The sequence below is a fragment of the Zeus faber genome (assembly GCF_960531495.2).
Source record: "Zeus faber genome assembly, chromosome: 15".
Lineage (NCBI taxonomy): Eukaryota > Metazoa > Chordata > Actinopteri > Zeiformes > Zeidae > Zeus > Zeus faber.
Window position 1 is genome coordinate 26,422,081 of NC_137194.1, and position 18,193 is coordinate 26,440,273.

At 40.2% G+C, this 18,193-nt stretch overlaps 2 protein-coding genes across 3 annotated transcripts; both read left to right on the forward strand.

Annotated features, from left to right (window-relative positions):
- Window positions 1-943: 943 nt before the first annotated feature.
- Window positions 944-10,982, forward strand: rer1 (retention in endoplasmic reticulum sorting receptor 1). 2 transcript variants are annotated; one of them, XM_080014886.1, is made up of 8 exons: window positions 949-1,018; window positions 2,917-3,002; window positions 4,168-4,272; window positions 5,840-5,936; window positions 6,821-6,899; window positions 8,181-8,316; window positions 8,885-8,939; window positions 10,292-10,982. In XM_080014886.1, exons 2-8 carry the CDS (start codon window positions 2,922-2,924, stop codon window positions 10,300-10,302), a joined length of 564 nt encoding a protein of 187 aa, XP_079871012.1. In that variant the 5' UTR covers window positions 949-1,018; window positions 2,917-2,921; the 3' UTR covers window positions 10,303-10,982. The 2 variants fall into 2 exon arrangements, with proteins under 2 accessions (XP_079871011.1, XP_079871012.1); XM_080014885.1 differs by lacking the exon at window positions 10,292-10,982 and having other exon boundaries at window positions 944-1,018; window positions 8,885-9,814.
- A 392-nt stretch (window positions 10,983-11,374) lies between these two features.
- On the forward strand, window positions 11,375-16,844 carry tas1r2.2 (taste receptor, type 1, member 2, tandem duplicate 2; the record flags this gene model as incomplete). Its single annotated transcript, XM_080015334.1, has 5 exons — window positions 11,375-11,556; window positions 13,240-13,537; window positions 13,727-14,302; window positions 15,021-15,132; window positions 15,913-16,844. The coding sequence occupies 5 exons, from the start codon at window positions 11,375-11,377 to the stop codon at window positions 16,842-16,844; spliced, it is 2,100 nt and encodes a 699-aa protein (XP_079871460.1).
- Between the last annotated feature and the right edge of the window lie 1,349 nt (window positions 16,845-18,193).

An 18,193-nucleotide genomic window follows, 5' to 3' on the forward strand; every position in this document is an offset into this window, starting at 1 on the left:
ATCTCATCAGGTTGAACGCCTGTGTTGCTTCTGCTCCCACTGAACACTTTATCTTCGCTCGGTGGATCTTCAAGCCGCGGGTGTTCTTGCAGACTTTACCACATGTACACTGCATGCGCATAGTCATTTGTCTGTTGCCTGAGTCTGTTACCGTTGTGTCCGTCCGACTGGGGTGCTCATCCTCCCTCTTGGGGTATCTTTCCTTTGGGTTCATTGTACCTTAGTTGGGCGTCCTCCTCTCAGAGGACACAGATTGGTTAGCTGTCATTGACTCTCCAGTAGTCACCACACTGTTCATTGTTGTCATCCAGTCCTTCCTGGCTGACACTGATGACTCAGGGTGTTCGCTGTGTAAATACATCTGCTGATGCCTCTGGACACATCATCAGTGATGTTCCTGGAATCATTGGGTGTTTCGGGTCTTTCAACATCATACATCCAGGTGACCCAGCCAGGGCTGATCAGACCCCGGCTTATGTCCATACGAATTATACATATATGAAAAAATTTACGACTCTCAAATTTGATATTCAACATACATATATATATATATATATATATATATATATATATATATATATATATATATATATATATATAGGTGTGTGTATATATATATATATATATATATGTGTGTGTGTGTGTGTGTGCGCGCGCGCGTTATATATTAATTCATTCGTTATATAATTATTCATTTCTTATTGAACAATCCTGTGGTTTTGTTTTTTACTCGTCACATTCAATCATACAAGTACGGTGCAGCGAAATCATATAAGATCTCAAATCATCTGAACGAGTACATGTATATATATATGATTGATTTATCTGATTCGATTCAAGGCGGAACGCTATCACGTGTGCGATCTATGATCCATTCGGAGCTCGACTGTCTTGCCTGCCGCATCATCGACACCTCCCGGAAGTACTGACGTGTTCCCACCGCTAGCCTGCACAGAGTTAGCAGTTAGTTAGCTAGTTAGGTAGGTCGAGCCGGGGAGAGACACAGCTGCTACACCAGGTAAGGAAGGCTGTCAAGTGGCGCTTCTACTCTCGGTGGAAGCAAAAAATAATTGTCAAAACACCGCAGTATAAATATGGCGACAAAAAGGCGAAATCGTTATTGGGCTTCATGTGTAAATGTGGTTCTGAGATAGTGGGTATGATTTCTAGCTAGCTGAAGAGACTCCGTTGCTAGCCGAGTGCCGTATCTCCGGAAGTGAGTTGTCAAATTATCCAGATGCATGCTGGGAATAGTAGTCCGAGCCGACATGAAACGCGCAGTGTTCACGGTTAGGAGAACGAGGGTATGGACTACAATGTGCGATGCTTCTGGTTTCGATGGGTCGCTTCCGGGGATTTATGGGAAATGTAGTCATGTAATGGTACAACGCACGTAAGATTTCGGCCAAACGCGGCTTTGCCAGAACTACACAACCCAGAGGTCGACGGTGTTTTGGGGGAAATGGGTGAATTATAATGAGGTGGCTAGTTAGCTCTTTTTGGGGCTTCCTCGTTAGCTCATGTTAGAAAACTGAAACGTCGTTAACGGTCTGTGCCGGCTGGATGACTGGTTTGAGTATCAAGCTGGTTATTGATCCAATTCCATATAACCTAGAACGGCTCGGCGTCTTTTTTTATTCATTTCTTATTGAACAATCGTGTGGTTTTGGTTTTTACTCGTCACATTCAATCATACAAGTACGGTGCAGTGAAATCACACAAGGGCTCAAATCATCTTAACGAGAAAAATATATATACGATAAGCTAATACAGGCAAAAAATATCCATAATATAATTTATATCTATGTCTGTACAGTGTTTAAAAATGTACAGTGTGTGTGTTGTGCAAGGGGCTCAATGTAGTATGATAAATTAAAATATGAACATACAGATTGATATATTGTAGATTAATATACATTTACAGTCTATACATACAACACAAATGACAAATATACAATACAAATATGTTATTATTTAATTTCCTTACCATAACTTGCATCTGCAAGGTAAATGTATGCCTTTAAACTTCTCTGTCAAACTGTCTGATATGAAGAAGCTAAAGTCACCCACCATATAATTGGTGAACCATGGTTATAGACACCAGGCAAGTTTTTCCTACTTAATGGTATTATTATTATTTTTATTATTATTATTATTATTATTATTATTATTCACTGTTTTTCCATAAGCACTTCTGACATGGGAATTTTAAATTCCCCCATGGCAATGCTGTAGCCCAAACAATGGGGTCATGTCTGTTGTTATACATGTTTCTTCCAGAAAAAAAGTTAAAGCAAAAGAACACTGTTCAGTACACACAGGCTGACATCAGATAATGCTATAAACAACTCCAATGGTCATTTGTGGTTTTGGCCCTTTTTAAACTTGTAGAAGAGAAATGGCCTCCAGTCTTTATATTGTGCCAAGACAACAAACATCTATGCAGGCTCACACCTGGACAGGTTTTAAGTAAATACTCGTCCTGAAAAAATGTACACAATCTAGGCATGTACAACTTCTATTCTATCTTACACATAGATAATACAGTTTTCGTGTGTGTGTGTGTGTGTGTGTGTGTGTGTGTGTGTGTGTGTGTGTGTGTGTGTGTGTGTGTGTGTGTGTGTGTGTGTGTGCGCATGCGTGTGTGCGCATGCGTGTGAAGGAACAAATGTTTATTTTTATTCACATTTTGTCATTTATATCTAACTGCCACTGTATGTCTCTAAAGGATCACTAGAGCTCTTTAATACCTTTTTAATTTCCATAACCATGAAAAATGGGGATTATAGTACCTGTCAGTATGCTGATGTCTGCGCTGCTGGTAAACCCTTGTGATGGCCAGATGACCGTAGCGGATAGATGGCCGTGATTCTGGAGAAGTTCTACAGAATAATTTGAGGTGGTTTTCTCTCCCAGACAGGATGTCAGAAGGGGACAGTGCTGGGGAATCGATCCATGGGAAGCCATCTGCAATCGCTACCTTTTTTTCACGTCTCGGACAGGTATTTCATCTTTGACCAAGCCGAACAATCTCCTACATTCCTGTTAATCATTAATCTGACAATTTTATTAGGGTGTGTAAATTAAAAAACGGCACCACCGCTTCTTAACTGATAACTTGTAATCCCCCACCTCAATTAATCAAGCCGCAAACTTTGCATTTTTATCACTTAAACTGTAAATATTCAATATTTATTTACTATTCCTATTCATCATTAGTATGATCATGCACACTCTACCTTTTGGATATGCTGCTTCCATGTTGCACTCATTGTAAATACTCCTATATTAAACTTTAGTTATTAAACTTTGCTTCGCTTTTACCATTTACTACAGGTTTTGTATGAAAATTGAGAGTCACTGACAACCAATCAGTCAAAGTCCTAGTATGTGTGTAGACATAGTTGGCCAATAAAGTGTGATTCTGATTCTGAAATGACACATTTTTACACTCCAACTTATTTAAACTAGAATATGCAAGAATTTGCTGAGTGAATATTGAGATGATACTATGACATGCAATATCAGGGAAACAGTCTAAAACTGTGCCAGGAGCAGAATTTAATTGCTAGTTCAGATTTTGCATGTAGTACATATTGAATGTATAGTAGGGGTGCAATGGATGACAAAAGTCATTGTTCGGATTGTATCACAGGTTTGAGAAGAAGAAAGAAAAAAGGGAGACAAATATAACTTTGCTTTCCATTTATTCTGTAAAACACTTAAAGCAAGGAACTTTTGTCCATGGCCGTAAATGAAAAGAACATACAAGATGTCCAATGTTTAAATACAATCTTAAAATACATAAAATATTCAATACTCAATTGTTAAATTAAAGTGCAATATGAGGCACACATGATACGTTCATGGTGGTAGTGAATGAAAAAATATGATTAGATCCACCCCCAGTTACTAAATTAAATTCCAATAAGAAACTTGTATCATGTTCAATTTCCCGCGTTTATAACAAACTAAATTTCATGCAAATCGTACCATACGGATCAACTACGATCCGTTACAGTACTAATGTGTGGTAGTAAATTAAATCAAATGAGCTTAAGTGTCATTGAATTTGTCGAACTTAACAATGTTAGATGCTAATATTGACTTTCTCCAAATCTTAACAATGATAAACTATTTAATGTTTTTTTCTTTTTGCTCTACCAGGTCTATCAGTCATGGCTGGACAAGTCAACACCGTTCTATGCAGTGCGATGGGCAGCCACTCTACTATTCACTGGCATCTACATGATCAGAGTGTACATATTGCAGGTAAACAACCAGGCAGATGGTTTTGCCTTTCACAGTTATATTTCCCAAATTATCTAACACGCTTTAATTTGTACAGGTGTACACTGGTCAGGAGTTTTTTGTTCTTTGTTTCTCATGCTATGTATTTGTTCTTAGGCTATGTATAATTTTTCAACTGGTCATTCCATGTTCATTATTTACAAACAAACCGCACCTTCCCCAAAGTGTTCCTGGGTCCACAGTCAAGTTTTAGTATGCTGACGTTTTTCATTCTGTTATTCATGAATAGTTTGATTAATGAAATCCACTGTTGAGAAAAAAAATCAACAAGTTTATTTTTGCGCGGTGACCTAGGCCAGGGGTTCTCAAAGTTTTGGCTGGCGACCCCCTGAAAAAAGTCCAAAAGTCTCGTGACCCCATTACTCTGACTCGCCGATGTTCATCTGACAACAGCATAGTTAAGTACAGGTACAAACCTCCGTGTTGTTGGCGCCCCAACTGAGTAGACTTTGAATAAAATACTGCAATTGTGCGGCGTTGAACCATATATTGTCCAACATCGTCCATATAGCTTGATGGGTGACCAAACATCCTGATTTGTGTGGGACAGACCCGCATTTTGACCAATTGTCCTTCAACCAGAGGGAATGTCCCACATTTTGATCGTTTAAAGCTTGTAAATTGAACTATATATACATTTCTATCATATCGCAATTTATTCCTGTGCATGCTGCGCAGAGTCAGCACAGCAGCAGCTTTTCTGACAGCAAAGTGTCTCCCCAATTCCTGCGGGGGCAGGAGTGGGAGAGTGGGTTGCTATGGTTACAGGGACGCTCAATGCAGACACACGCACACAGGCATGTAGGCTGACTTTCTCTCAGTCTCGCTTATAAATGGAAAATGTAATGTAGCCTACAGAAAAGTTCATTTTTGTCCATCTGTTGAATAATTTAACTGAATTATTTCAGTTAAATTAAAACTATAAACCATAAAACTATTGCCGACCCCCCGGGTGGTCGGGACCCACAGTTTGAGAACCCCTGCCCTAGGCTACACTAATAAAATCAAGGAGAGGGCAAATAATATAATAGACCTAAACAAACAGTCAATGTGACTGTGAAACAGGAATGTGAATGAAACTTAGGGTCTATAATCTGGACACATGGGTGCATAATCTGTTGTAGATAGAATAAAAATGCATAGTTAATTGTGCTTTGGTCCTGTAGTACAAGGAAACAGACACTGTCTGTCTTAGCTGCCAACTCAAACAAAAAAAGCCAAGTTCATAATGGTGGCCTGACTCATCTAATGATAATGATAATAATAATACTGACAGGCTAGTGCGGGCTAGAGCATCTCTGTCTTGTGGCAGATCATATGACACCGAGCTTAAGGTCGCTAGCTCACTACACTCATGCACACTGCTGAAATGCAAGCAAACGGCATCATTTCCACATCACGTGATCAACTCTTGGGATCAGAGTCCGTGGGTACACAGGAAGTTCTTCTAAGGAAGGTTTCTGTTTATCTGTGCCGTCATCTCGTATCAGCCTCCTGACCTGCTTATGTTCTCTGTGCTGCTTTTCAGGGCTGGTATATAGTAACATACGCGTTGGGTATATACCATCTAAACCTGTTCATCGCTTTTCTATCACCGAAAGTGGATCCTTCACTGCTTGAAGAAGGTGAGTCTGGCACAGCAATACGGCTTCTTTGATAAACTCCTGTTGATTGTGATTGTATTATGTTACTACAAGTCTCTCCAAAATGACTCCAAACAAAAATGACTTTTGGACATGTTTATATGACAAAGGCAATTGTCAAAATTTCCAATGTTTGTATAGGTACATATTTATACTCATAACATAACACTTTATTAATTGCTGTGGGGAAATTCAGGAAGACGATTTTCTTAAGTGTAGTGTTATTTTAGTGCACACAGCTGTGGTGCATATGTTGTAGCTGTGATGATGCACCACAGCTGAATAAATAAAGTGGAAGTGGAAACACTTGTTCATTACATTATGTTGATGTGTTGGGCTTTGATCAAATTCGTCAACTGAAATCCTACAACAACAACCCAAGTCCAGAATCCTGTTGCATAGCTTTATTATTTGTACATTGTGTGTATTGTATATATTGTTGTTTGTAGGGATGCACAGGTACCAGTACTGCAATTTGGTCCAATAATGTGTTCAGGTTCTCGTAAACAAGCTCCAATACCTAAAACTGATGCCAACCTAAGGTGATGTTCCAGCCTATGGACTCTGTCAGAGGAGATACTGGTAGTGCACTTGTCACAGCTAATATGATGCTTTCTGTTTTCCACCTTTATTGTAAATGAAAACCTTAGTATTCATAACGTTACTCGGTATCTGCAAGTACCCAAGAATGAGTACTCAGTAGTACCCTCCCTCCTCCCTAATTGGTTAGGTTGTTGGTTGTTTACTGTATGCCTAGTACATATAGTTCTAGATAGATACCGATTTTTTTTTTTAATTTTTATATAGATAGATATATATTTTGTTAACCACTGCGTGGCCGTGTGTAACCTGGTTTGCACCTGCAGACGAGGGCCCGTCCCTACCCACCAAGCAGAACGAGGAGTTCCGACCTTTCATCAGGAGGTTGCCGGAATTCAAATTCTGGTAAGAGCACTCCTGACCGGCTGGCCTCCAGTAGGTTCCCATCCGCAGAAAGATTTGAAATGATATTGTTTCACATGACATTTTGTGGTCATGGCTCGAGTCATGCGAAGCTCATTTGTAAGAGAATGTAGGGAGTGGCCAGGAACCACAGATCCAAGGTTTGATTATTGTAATTTGTGGCCGGGTGTCAGGGTCAAATACCTCAAGTTGTTATTGAAGGAGATAAAATCGTTTACATTTTGTAAACCGATTCTTAAAAAAAAAAAAAAAAAAAAAAAAAAACACACCTTCTAGCATGATAAATTCACTATATTTGAACATACTTCAGTTGTGGATTCGGCACCATGCATGATTTTTTCATATTCTGAGGTTGGTCAAGACATGTCGTCGTCTGAAGGAAGCAGTCGTTCAGAAGCTTCAAGCTGCTTTTGTATCATGTGTTGCATCCCTCCATACGCTGGATGGGCCTTGGTCATCATACATTGTATTAAATTCCCAAATTTGTAATAGTATTAAACAATAGAATAGCAAAAACACATTTGGGCCATAGACTTTTTTTATTATTATTATTTTATTACTTTACATGACCTTGCATTGAATCATGCAAATCTCATTGGCCACTTGAGTATCGGAGCATGCAGGAAACAGATTTTTGCATTAGTCCCTTGGAACTTAAATTTGCCTGGTGTTTGAATACATCTTTTTTTGGTTCCACTCAAATCGTTTCACGTTGCTGGTGGTGTTGTATTTAGTGAACTTTGGGACATATCTAATCATAAATCTATCATTATCACTGCTTTTTGAGAGACAATGCGGTCATTCTCACAGCAAGTAAAGAAAAAGGAAAGAAAAATATATTCCTAAATACAGGAATTGCCCAAATCACTCCAGTAGGATGCAGACATTAACTGTGTGTTCATGATGCTTAGATTCACAGCATACCATTACTGCAAGGCTTGAATTTACTCCTTTGGGGGATAAATAAAGTACTATCTTATCAGGAACCAAATTTCCTGCAACTTAGACCATTGTTTGCCAAAGGAAATGGCAGAATTTAGAACTGAAAGATTGTTCAAAAGTTACTTAGGCCTTAGCCGTGGTTGGTTTACTGATTCAATACCATCTGTTTAAAGCAGAAATGGCTGTAGAAAAATTCACAGAAATATTAATTTACGCTCCAATTGGCTCTGCTCACGGTTTACATATAAGGCCAATCTTCATTGGGTTGTGATAGTTTGTCATCTTTTTTGTTTTTAAGTATTATTATTTTTTTTATTCCAGGCATTCAGCAACAAAAGGCATCGTCATTGCCATGATTTGCACATTCTTCGACGCCTTCAACGTGCCAGTGTTTTGGCCCATTCTTGTAATGTACTTCATCATGCTGTTCTGCATCACCATGAAGAGACAGATCAAGGTAGGACACCCCTCCTCAAAACCTGACTCTACTGGAGGAACATTCTTACACCGTTGTTAGAGAAAATAACATTCCGCCCGCCTGTACATTCAGCTTCATCACATGGTCATTCTGCGCGTGCACCAAAAGGTCATGTGCATCTGACCCCGAAACAACACTTTCACTGGTTGAACCAGCGTGTGATGACATGGCCAGCGCTAGCAGGCAAACACACATTTGGAGTGGTTATGAAACAAAAGAGAAAGCTTTGACAGGCAAGAAGAAAAATCTGCAATGCAAAGAATGTCTGCTAAGAATGCAAAGAATGTACTTCCTCCTCTCCCATGAGCCGTGTAGAAATGCAGCTGGTTGAAGGAATCACAATAATTGAAACACCTCAAAACATCATGTTTGTGTGGTCACCATGCCTCTTCTAATGTCTTTACTATAGATCGGAGACCAACTGTGGCTGAGTTTCTGTGATGCTTCAGTGGTGTTTTTTATTTATGTTTATTTTTTTATTGAATGCAAACAAACTGTCCCTCAACCCCTCTACTAATTCTTCTTCTTTTGCACTTCTCTCCCACAGCATATGATCAAGTACAGATACCTTCCGTTCACACATGGGAAGAGGACTTACAAAGGCAAGGAAGACCCAGGGCAACCTTTTACTAGTTAAAAAACAAAACACCACACACCCCTCCCCCTCTGTCACATTTGAGATTAAAATGTATCTTAAAGGATCAACTGGGGATTGACAGAGCTCAGTTGTTGTTGTTGTTGTTGTTGTTATTATTATTATCATCGTTCTTTTTTGGGGGGGGGTTTATTCTGACGACTAACATACAAATTAAGATTCTCCATCAATGCTCATCAGTTGAATGAGGATAGCAGTGAACTAGCTCTTAGTGGACAACCGTTGCCTTTTTAAAAATTAAAGGGCGTGTTTCAGTCAGATGGTTCCATTTAGGGCTCAGTCTACATTAATTCCGTTGTTGGTGTTACACGTTGGGTAAGTATAATGTGGCCATGAGGGACTCGCAATGAAAGATATTGTAGTGATTATTTTTTATTTATTTTATATATTTTTTACTTTATATGTTACTTGGGGTAATTCCAGAACATCCTTATCCCAAGTGAAGCAAATTAGCTTGTTTTTGTTATTTTGGTTAAGACATTGGTACCTTCTGGTTTGTAACAACTTCTGTATGAAACGTTCGTAGTATTGGAGCGAGATGGCATTAGGTGTAAAATATGACATCTGAAGGAAACAGGCTTTTAGGTTGAATGAAATGATTTTGTCTTTGGAATGAATTCGCTGCTGCTTTGGCACACCCGACACATGATGTCTATCCTTTTTGCATATATATTGCTGCAGAATTGAATAAAATGTATTTAAATAAATGTAGGTAACTATTCAAGTTAAACTCCAGGTATTTTAGAACCGAACCCAAATATGACCACATTTTTCATTAAATTGTAATTTAATTCAAATTTAGCCACAAATAAAACTCTCACACCTAATCTGGTCTCAGGCTTGTTAGTTGGGCCGACGTAGGAAAGTTGATCGTATGTCCTGCCGCCCGTAGCTGAGCTGTTGTTCCTTTTGCCTTGGCTTCTGTAGAATTTTAGGCAGATGGACTCCGGCAAACCCAGTTATTTTAATGATTTATGACGCATGTTGCTTAAACGTGGATGCCAACCAGGTAGCTGCACTGCTTTCATTTCTGCATTTGGAGCCCAGTCCCTGCAAGGTGCCCCACCCACGCCTCGCAGATTAATTTATGATGAATCCCAAAATGACTCGAGTAAGAGGAAAACCAAAATGAGTGGTTTGGTGTTCTCTCAGAAGGCCCTCACACTCTGAAATATTGCGCTAACAATGACTTGAAGTCTCAGGATGCATTCCCTGTGTGTAGACTAGCCAGTGTGTGTTACTGCAGTACATGAGATCATTCCAAGCAAAAATGTTGTTCTTTCTTTCTTTCTCTTGCAGAGCAAACATAAGAAAAATCTGAGAGCTTTTATTATAACAAATGGATGAAGGGGTTGGCGATCAAAGTTTTTTCTTTTTCTCCACCACCCCAACAGATTTTTGCTGGCATTTTATCAGTATGCTCGGGATCCCATGATAAGTGTTTGCAGTAGTTTTTTCTTTTTCTTTTTTTTCACTTTTCTTTTTTATTTTGGTAACCAGAGACTTTTTGTTTTCATGAAAACCTTGATCAGCACTGTAGTATGGGGATCGAAAGAAACCTTTTTTTCCCCTGTAAAAAGTTCATGTTTCAAAGGGTTGTCTTGAGGAACTGTACATATATATTTTAAAATATAAAATTGTTTTGAGCTTTTTTTTTCCCCCCCAGTCATCACACAATTTCAAGTGTTGAATTAAAATCCATTGTATGTTGTTTGAAATGAATGGTAGAAGAACTGGTTAATTGCATTCTAAATTTGATTTATTCAATGTCTCATTAATTGCATGTTATTGGTTTCCTGTGCTCCAGTCATAAACAAAAAAATAATTTTAATAACCTAAGTGTAATTTTTTTTTTTTTCCACTCCAAATGCGATTAAAGAGACAGTGTCCCCTCAAGCAGTATATGGATATGTAAGCTCTAACATTTTAAATCCTTTGTAAACAAAACTTTAAATGAGAAATAAACCCACCTCAAGGAGGGGTCCAACTAGCCTTTTTTGTATGTCAATATTCATTGAGTGCACAGGTTTGGTGGTATTTTATTTCATTACATATGTACAATTAAGACGTGTTTAATATATAGCCAGGTATATTAGACTGATACGTCATATGGCCTACAGATATACCATATAATAAACGTCTTAACATGGCCTATTTACTTAATGCTCATTTGGCTAATGGGAATTGAGAATACTTTGGCCCAATGTTCCCTCAGATATGACCCACGTCATTCGACTATATCTATTGTATGTTTGGAAAAGCCGTAACAAATGATGCATGGAATGGAACGGATGGAAATGAACTCAGTGGGTGTGTCGCTAGACAATAGAACAGACGAGAGGCTGGTGCACCACTTCAGTTTGGGAAAAGGAGGAAACGACAATGGAGCCTTTACTTGTTGCTCTGTGGCCGCTGGTGTTTTTTATGTCGGCTTTACCCGAATGCACTTGTACAGCGTCAGAATTTCGGTTGCCAGGAGATTATTTGCTGGGTGGGCTTTTCAATATCCATCATACCAGTGGTCCGATCGTGCATGACAAACCAGTAGCTATCGATTGCTCCAGGTAAGTGTTCATTTACATGCGTGCAACAAGGTTTTTACTTAGTGTACAATCACTTGGAAATTACTAAGATGCATTTCGAAGCAAATACCTACTTGTTTTACCCCATGTGTTTATCTATTTATTTATTTTTTATCTGGGACTGGATTTATAAAACTGCTCATTCAAGAGTCCTCATTAATGACTTTCGGTTTGTAAATTGGAATCAGGATCTGCATGAGCACTCATCTGCTGAAAACAACGTGCAGTAGTACTTGATGCCATGTAATATGCTCTGTTAAATCAGAGCATATTACATATTCAGAGCAAACTGGATCTGGAGTGTGTCCTGGTACTGATATACAAAAGTCCAAGTGTCAACATGGTACTTGTATCTTTTACGATTTATTTTGTGTCGGGGTGTTTGTGTGTTTACTTCACTAAAATGTCTCAGTATGTCGCCCACCACTGCTAGTTGCCCCATAGAAGAAACTCATACCCATGTTGACAGTTTACTGTAACCACCAAATGAATTGATACACATTCATAGAGAATGTGACATAATTAATTAAAATATTTTAGTATACAATGCCTGCTATATGGCCTACTTAGTTGTTTTTAACTATTATGTTATTTAGTGGGGTTTTTTCTGTGATTTTCTTATCAAAAAGCCATTACTGTGAAATACATTGTTACGGTAGTATAACCGTACATTTCCGTTTCAATATAGTCTCTAACATTTTTTTAAAGAAATATTGATTTTAAACACGGCAATAGATCGAGTAATAGGAGTGTACATGTTTACACTGTAGTGCCATTTGACACTTACAGCCATCTTTAATTGTCCTGACGCGTTGTCACAGTAATGGGTTTCTGCATCTCCATCACCGAGTCTCCTCGCCCAGACGCGGGGTTCTGCTGCCTTAGGGCGGTGGATCCCTCTGTCCCAGCACCACACTGAAGTCAGCTTCAGCTTCACAGCGCTTGTTTTCATGGTGCATTCACATTCCTCAGAATTTTTTTTAACTTTTTTTCCTACATGCAGACCACCTCAGACAATGTCTAGATCTGTACTTAATGTAGTCAAACTACTGTACTTATAGCTGTCAAACCTGAACTTGATTATAATAAGAAACCCATATTGCATTTCTAATACCAGTTCTGATTTGTGGAAGTAATATATTTGTGAAAACAGGAACAATGTGGGTGAGAGAGAGAGAGAGAGATCCAGTAGTTTTTTTTGACAAATCAGAAACTGTTAGAAATGCAATATGGTCGTCTTTTTATAATCAAGTCCAGTGTTTACAACTAGTAGTACAGTCGTTCTTGAAATATACCTGCTTTTGTGTGGCCAGTGTGGAAAAAATACAGCAAAATCAACATTGTTCCTGTTTTCACAAATAGAACATTACTTACACAAATCCGAAATGGTATTAGAAATGCAATATGGGCTTTTTATTACAGTCTTGTCCAGGTTTGACTACTATAAGTACAGATCCAGACATTGTTTTATGTTGTCTGCTTGTAGAGAAATAAAAAGTCTAAATATAACGAGGAATTTGAATGCATCATGAAAACATGCCCTGTGCATCGGCTGTTCACTTCAGCGTTAAGTTGAATCTGAAGATACGGATCCGAAGCTAACTTCAGCCTCACGGTTCCCTTTCCCCTTAACTGCTGAAGCTAACTTCAGTGTCGTGTCCACAGCCAGATCATCGAACCGGGACTGTATCGGATGTTTCAAGTGATGAGGTTCGCCGTGGAGCAAATCAACAACTCCAGCGCCCTGCTCCCCGGGGTGTCCCTGGGCTACGACATATACGACCACTGCTCACAAGTCCAGAACTACCCCGCCATATTGAATCTCATCTCCAGCGGCGGCTCCGTGCGGCCTCACTGGGAAGCCGACAACTACACGAGCAAAGTGATCGGAGTGATCGGCCCGTTCCAAAGCGCCGACGTTTTGGCAACGGCCCCATTGTTCACCATGAATCTCATTCCAGTGGTAAATACAGCGAATATTTACCTGTTGGTTTGTTTATTTGTTTATGATTTTAATATTCTAGAATTTGCTTAAGTGGAATTCCACTAATGTCATCATTGTTCACACATGAAGCACGACCTGCTTCTTAAGGTCGTACCGCCGCCCGCATCCCTCGTAACTGTTGACATTTGTTCTGTCACCTTTCACCAGGTCAGTTATGGAGCCGCAAGTTCCGTCTTCTCGGTAAAAGAGAAATTTCCCTCTTTCCTCCGTACGGTTCTATCCAATAAAGAGATCATACACGTGGTCCTTCGGATCATACAGCTCTTCAACTGGCAGTGGGTTGTGTTCCTAAGCAGTGACGATCCCTACGGCAAGGACGGCCTGGAGCTGTTTCAGCGCAACATCATGAACTCCGACATCTGCCTGGCGTACACAGCACAGCTCAGACACAACACAGACTATCTGAAAATGTTCAAAGAAATTGAGTCTCACGGGGCATCCGTCATCGTGGTATTTGCTGTTAAAATGAGAGCCCTGGATGTCGTTCATTCGGCGATCAAGTTCAATTTCAGCAGGAAGGTGTGGATCGCGGTGGACACCTGGGCGCTGGACAAGCATCTCCCCAAAGAGAAAGGGGTGGAAAACATTGGAACTGTGCTGGGGATTTCTGAAATGATGGTGCCCATACCGGGGTTTGAAGAGTTCATCAAGTCCAAAGGCCAAAACAGTGGTGCCAGCGACAGGGAAAATGGGTTCTGTAACCAAGAGTGTAAATGTCCAAGTGTGAGTTCGGTACAGATCATTGCCGAGGACCCGTCATATAATTTCCCTGTTTATGCTGCGACATATGCGGTTGCGCACGCATTACACAACGTGTTGCAATGCGGAGCAGGGAAATGCCTCAACCTCACAGTCTATCCCTTCATGGTCAGTAGTAAAACCAGAGTTTCAATGAATAGGTTTGTTAAAATGTTGATTCCCATCATTTATAACTGTTGATAGCACAACCTCACCAAGCACGTTACTGTTGAGAAACTTACCACTCTGCTGCAGCTTCTCGCTGTGCATAAATGCAGTCCAATGGGGCAAACGTTTAAGTCTTAAAATAAATCTTGAATCTCCTTTTCAAAAATGGGAAATGACATTGTAGTCACGCGTCTACATGCTTTGAACAACAGCAATATCACGTTTTATTTGAAACTTATTTTTGCAATTTCTGCAGTACATCCAGAGCATAAACTTGCATACAGCAGGTTGCCAGTAGGAAGCAATGCAACTTCCTGTTTTTAGTCTCTTAGGTTAGGTGCAAATGTAGCCAAAAGAGCTGATAAAATGCACAGTTTACAACCACGTTTTTCCAGTGCAACGTAAAGACCATCTGACAATGTTGTGAGTTCTTGAAGAGGAGATTTGACATTTTTAAGGCTTAAAGACCGGCCACACCAAATTGTATGCAAGCTATGATGGTCTCTCCAATATATATTTTGAATGTACTCCTCAGGTTTTAGCAGAACTGAAAAAGTCCAACTTTATGCTTCTAAATGAGAGCATTGAGTTTGACCAGAATGGCGACACAAAGTATGCCTCCCTGTCGATAGTTTTCTGGAACAAAGGTCACGCGGAGGTCGTGGGCTTTTATCGGAAGAATCCATCAGTGCAGTTCTCCATTAACAGCAGCAAAATTCAATGGCATGCAAATGGAATGGTAAGTCGGTCCTGTTTCCTTATTTCAACAAGGCTTAAAATGACATTGATTTATATTAATACTATTAATTAACACTAACACGCAGCGTTCACAACAACTAAGATATATTGGCCATGTTTTTGTTGTTTACTCGTCACAAAGAGGAACAAGGAGCTTTTAAGACACTGGAAGGTGCATTTCCCTAATTTCACAGGAGCTAGGCTAGGTGACCCCTTCTGCAGCCATGCATTGGTCATGACCGTCTCGTCTGAATCTGGGTAAAATAGACAAAACGCTTATTTACCCCCCCTCAAAAAACTGGAGTATCCCTTAAAGTAAATCCTCACATAAGAGGCAGATTTTCCAGGTATTCAAGTAAGTATGTGACGGGGGAGCCAAGCATCCCAGGTCCCTGAGGTCTCTCTCTCTTACTGGAGCTTGTGCTGATTACTTCACTTTTACAGACACCAGTTTCGAAATGTTCCCCTGATTGTGCTGCTGGGCACGTGAGGAGGCCAGATGGAAGCCACAAATGTTGCTTTACGTGTGAAATTTGTCACAACGGAACCTATATGAACGCCACAGGTAAAACTTTGTAGGTCATATACAGATCACTGTACACTGCCTTGCCGCGCGCTTTCCCCAACGTTGGGCGAAACGTCAGCTGCTGAGATTAATTCCACATTTTCTCACCTTTCCTGTGAAACAGAGAGCGTCTACGACTGCATCAGCTGCAAAGAAACAGAATGGTCGACAGACGGAAGCACTTCCTGCTCCCCGAGGTCGGTCGAGTTCGTCCCCCTGACCGACCCTGTGTCCGTCCTCATCCTGATGGCCACCTTCTTCCTGGTGGGCCTGGCGCTGGCCATCGCCGCCCTCTTGGCCGTTAACTACGACTCGCCTGTCGTCAAGTCGGCCGGTGGTCCCATGTGCTTCCTCATCTTGGGCTGCCTCAGTCTGTGCAGCGTCAGCATCTTCTTTTACTTTGATATACCGACCACGGCCCATTGTGTCCTACGGCTTTTACCGTTCATCTTGTTCTTCACCGTCTGCCTGGCCTGCTTTGTCGTGCGCTCCTTCCAAATCATTTGCATCTTCAAAATGACTACGAAATTCCCCAAATTCCACAGCTGGTGGATGAAATACAACGGGCAGTGGCTGGTCATCACAGTGGCCCTTGCCACGCAAGTGTTTTTGTTTATTATCGGATATGCCACCAGACTACCGAAGCCTTACAACGAAACATCGTGGTACCCTGACAAAATCATACTCGGCTGCGACTTGGGTAACTTCAGAGTGTTCTCTATTTCGGTTCTGTTGCTCGGATCTCTGGGTTTCTTCTGCTTCACCTTCTCCTACATGGGCAAAGACCTGCCCAAGAACTACAACGAGGCCAAGGCCATAACCTTCTGCCTGCTGCTGCTGATTCTTACCTGGATCATTTTTTCCACCGAGTATGCCGTCTACAAGGGGAAGTACATCCAGACTCTCAACGCCATGGCTGTGCTCTCCAGCCTCTACTGCATCCTCCTCTGGTACTTCCTGCCCAAGTGCTACATCATCATTTTTCAGCCTCAGAAAAACACCCCGCAGTACTTCCAAGGTCTCATTCAGAGTTATACAAAGAATATCAGCAAGTAGCCTGTCCCACAGCATCTGCAGAGGAATACAAATGTTTGCCTAAATGTCCTCAAATGATCATTTGAATGTTTATTTGTGTTCTGTAGAGGATGAGCAAAGTGTTGGAATAGGTGTAACCAAGGGGGTAAAACCCTGAATCATCTTGGATGTAGCTGAATAAACTTACTTAGTAACCGAAGAGTTGACGGTAGTCTAACTCCGTGATGCCCAACCAGGGGTCCCAGACTTCCACAAGGGGACACCAGAGATCACAGTGGGGTCCCCGGGCCATGAACGATTTCAGGCATGTGTTTCCCAATAGTCACATATTGGTTGAAAAAATCCACTTGAGTGTTGAAATATGAATTGTAAAAATAAAAATCCATGGCTATATAGAGTGTGTGTGTGTGTGTGTATGTGTATATATATATATATATATGCTCTCATGTATTGCCCTTAAAACCTTGCTCTCTACCTTGAAAATGGAACCAGTTGAGACAAAAAACGACCTCCAACCGCCAATAACTACATTACTTTGGTTTAATGAAAGTAGAAATAGAAAGATTCAGAGTTTGATCTGTATTTATTTATTTATTTATTTATTTTTGGATACACTTGATATATCGCTGCAATTAAATTTTCTGAGTTGCTGTCAAGAACGTGGAAATAAAAATCGCAGTCGAGAGTATGAAAGTATGTGTGTTTTCTGAACGAATACAGCACTTTGCACTTGGGCCGCGAGGGGAAGCCAAAGTCGTTTTTTGGTCGGTGTTGGTTTGTTTTCGAGGCCTCGCGGCCGCCACGTGTTTCTCCGGCATTCTTAAAGAAAACAAAAACATTATTGTACTGCTCTGGAAGAGAATATGATTTCCCATTTGGGCATCGAAGAAAAAAAACTTCACGCTACACTTTTCTGCATGTTTTGCTCATCAACATCTTTTTTGACACTAATTTACATCTCACCCTGAGGATCCTTTTTTTTTTGGCAGAGGCAGCCAAACCCATCAAGCACGTGACTGGCATGATGTGAAGTGAAATATTATTATTATTATTATTATTATTATTATTATTATTATTATTTTATCAAAGCATAACATATAAATGCACTATGCACTACATATGACACATGGCTGCTTCTGTAGGTTTGTAGACATGTGTATGTTTAAATTACTATTCATTTATTGTTCATTAGATCAATCAATTTATAGGAAAGAAATGTATGGAAATCCGATGAACTAAGCAGAATGGTTTGTTGACTGTGAAGGAATTGCTGCCCAGACTGCAGGGACCATGTAGTCTGTTTCACGGGCCAAAAATTTGTGATTGGATCAACTTAAAGAAAATGCACCTTTCATACTGGGAAAACCAGA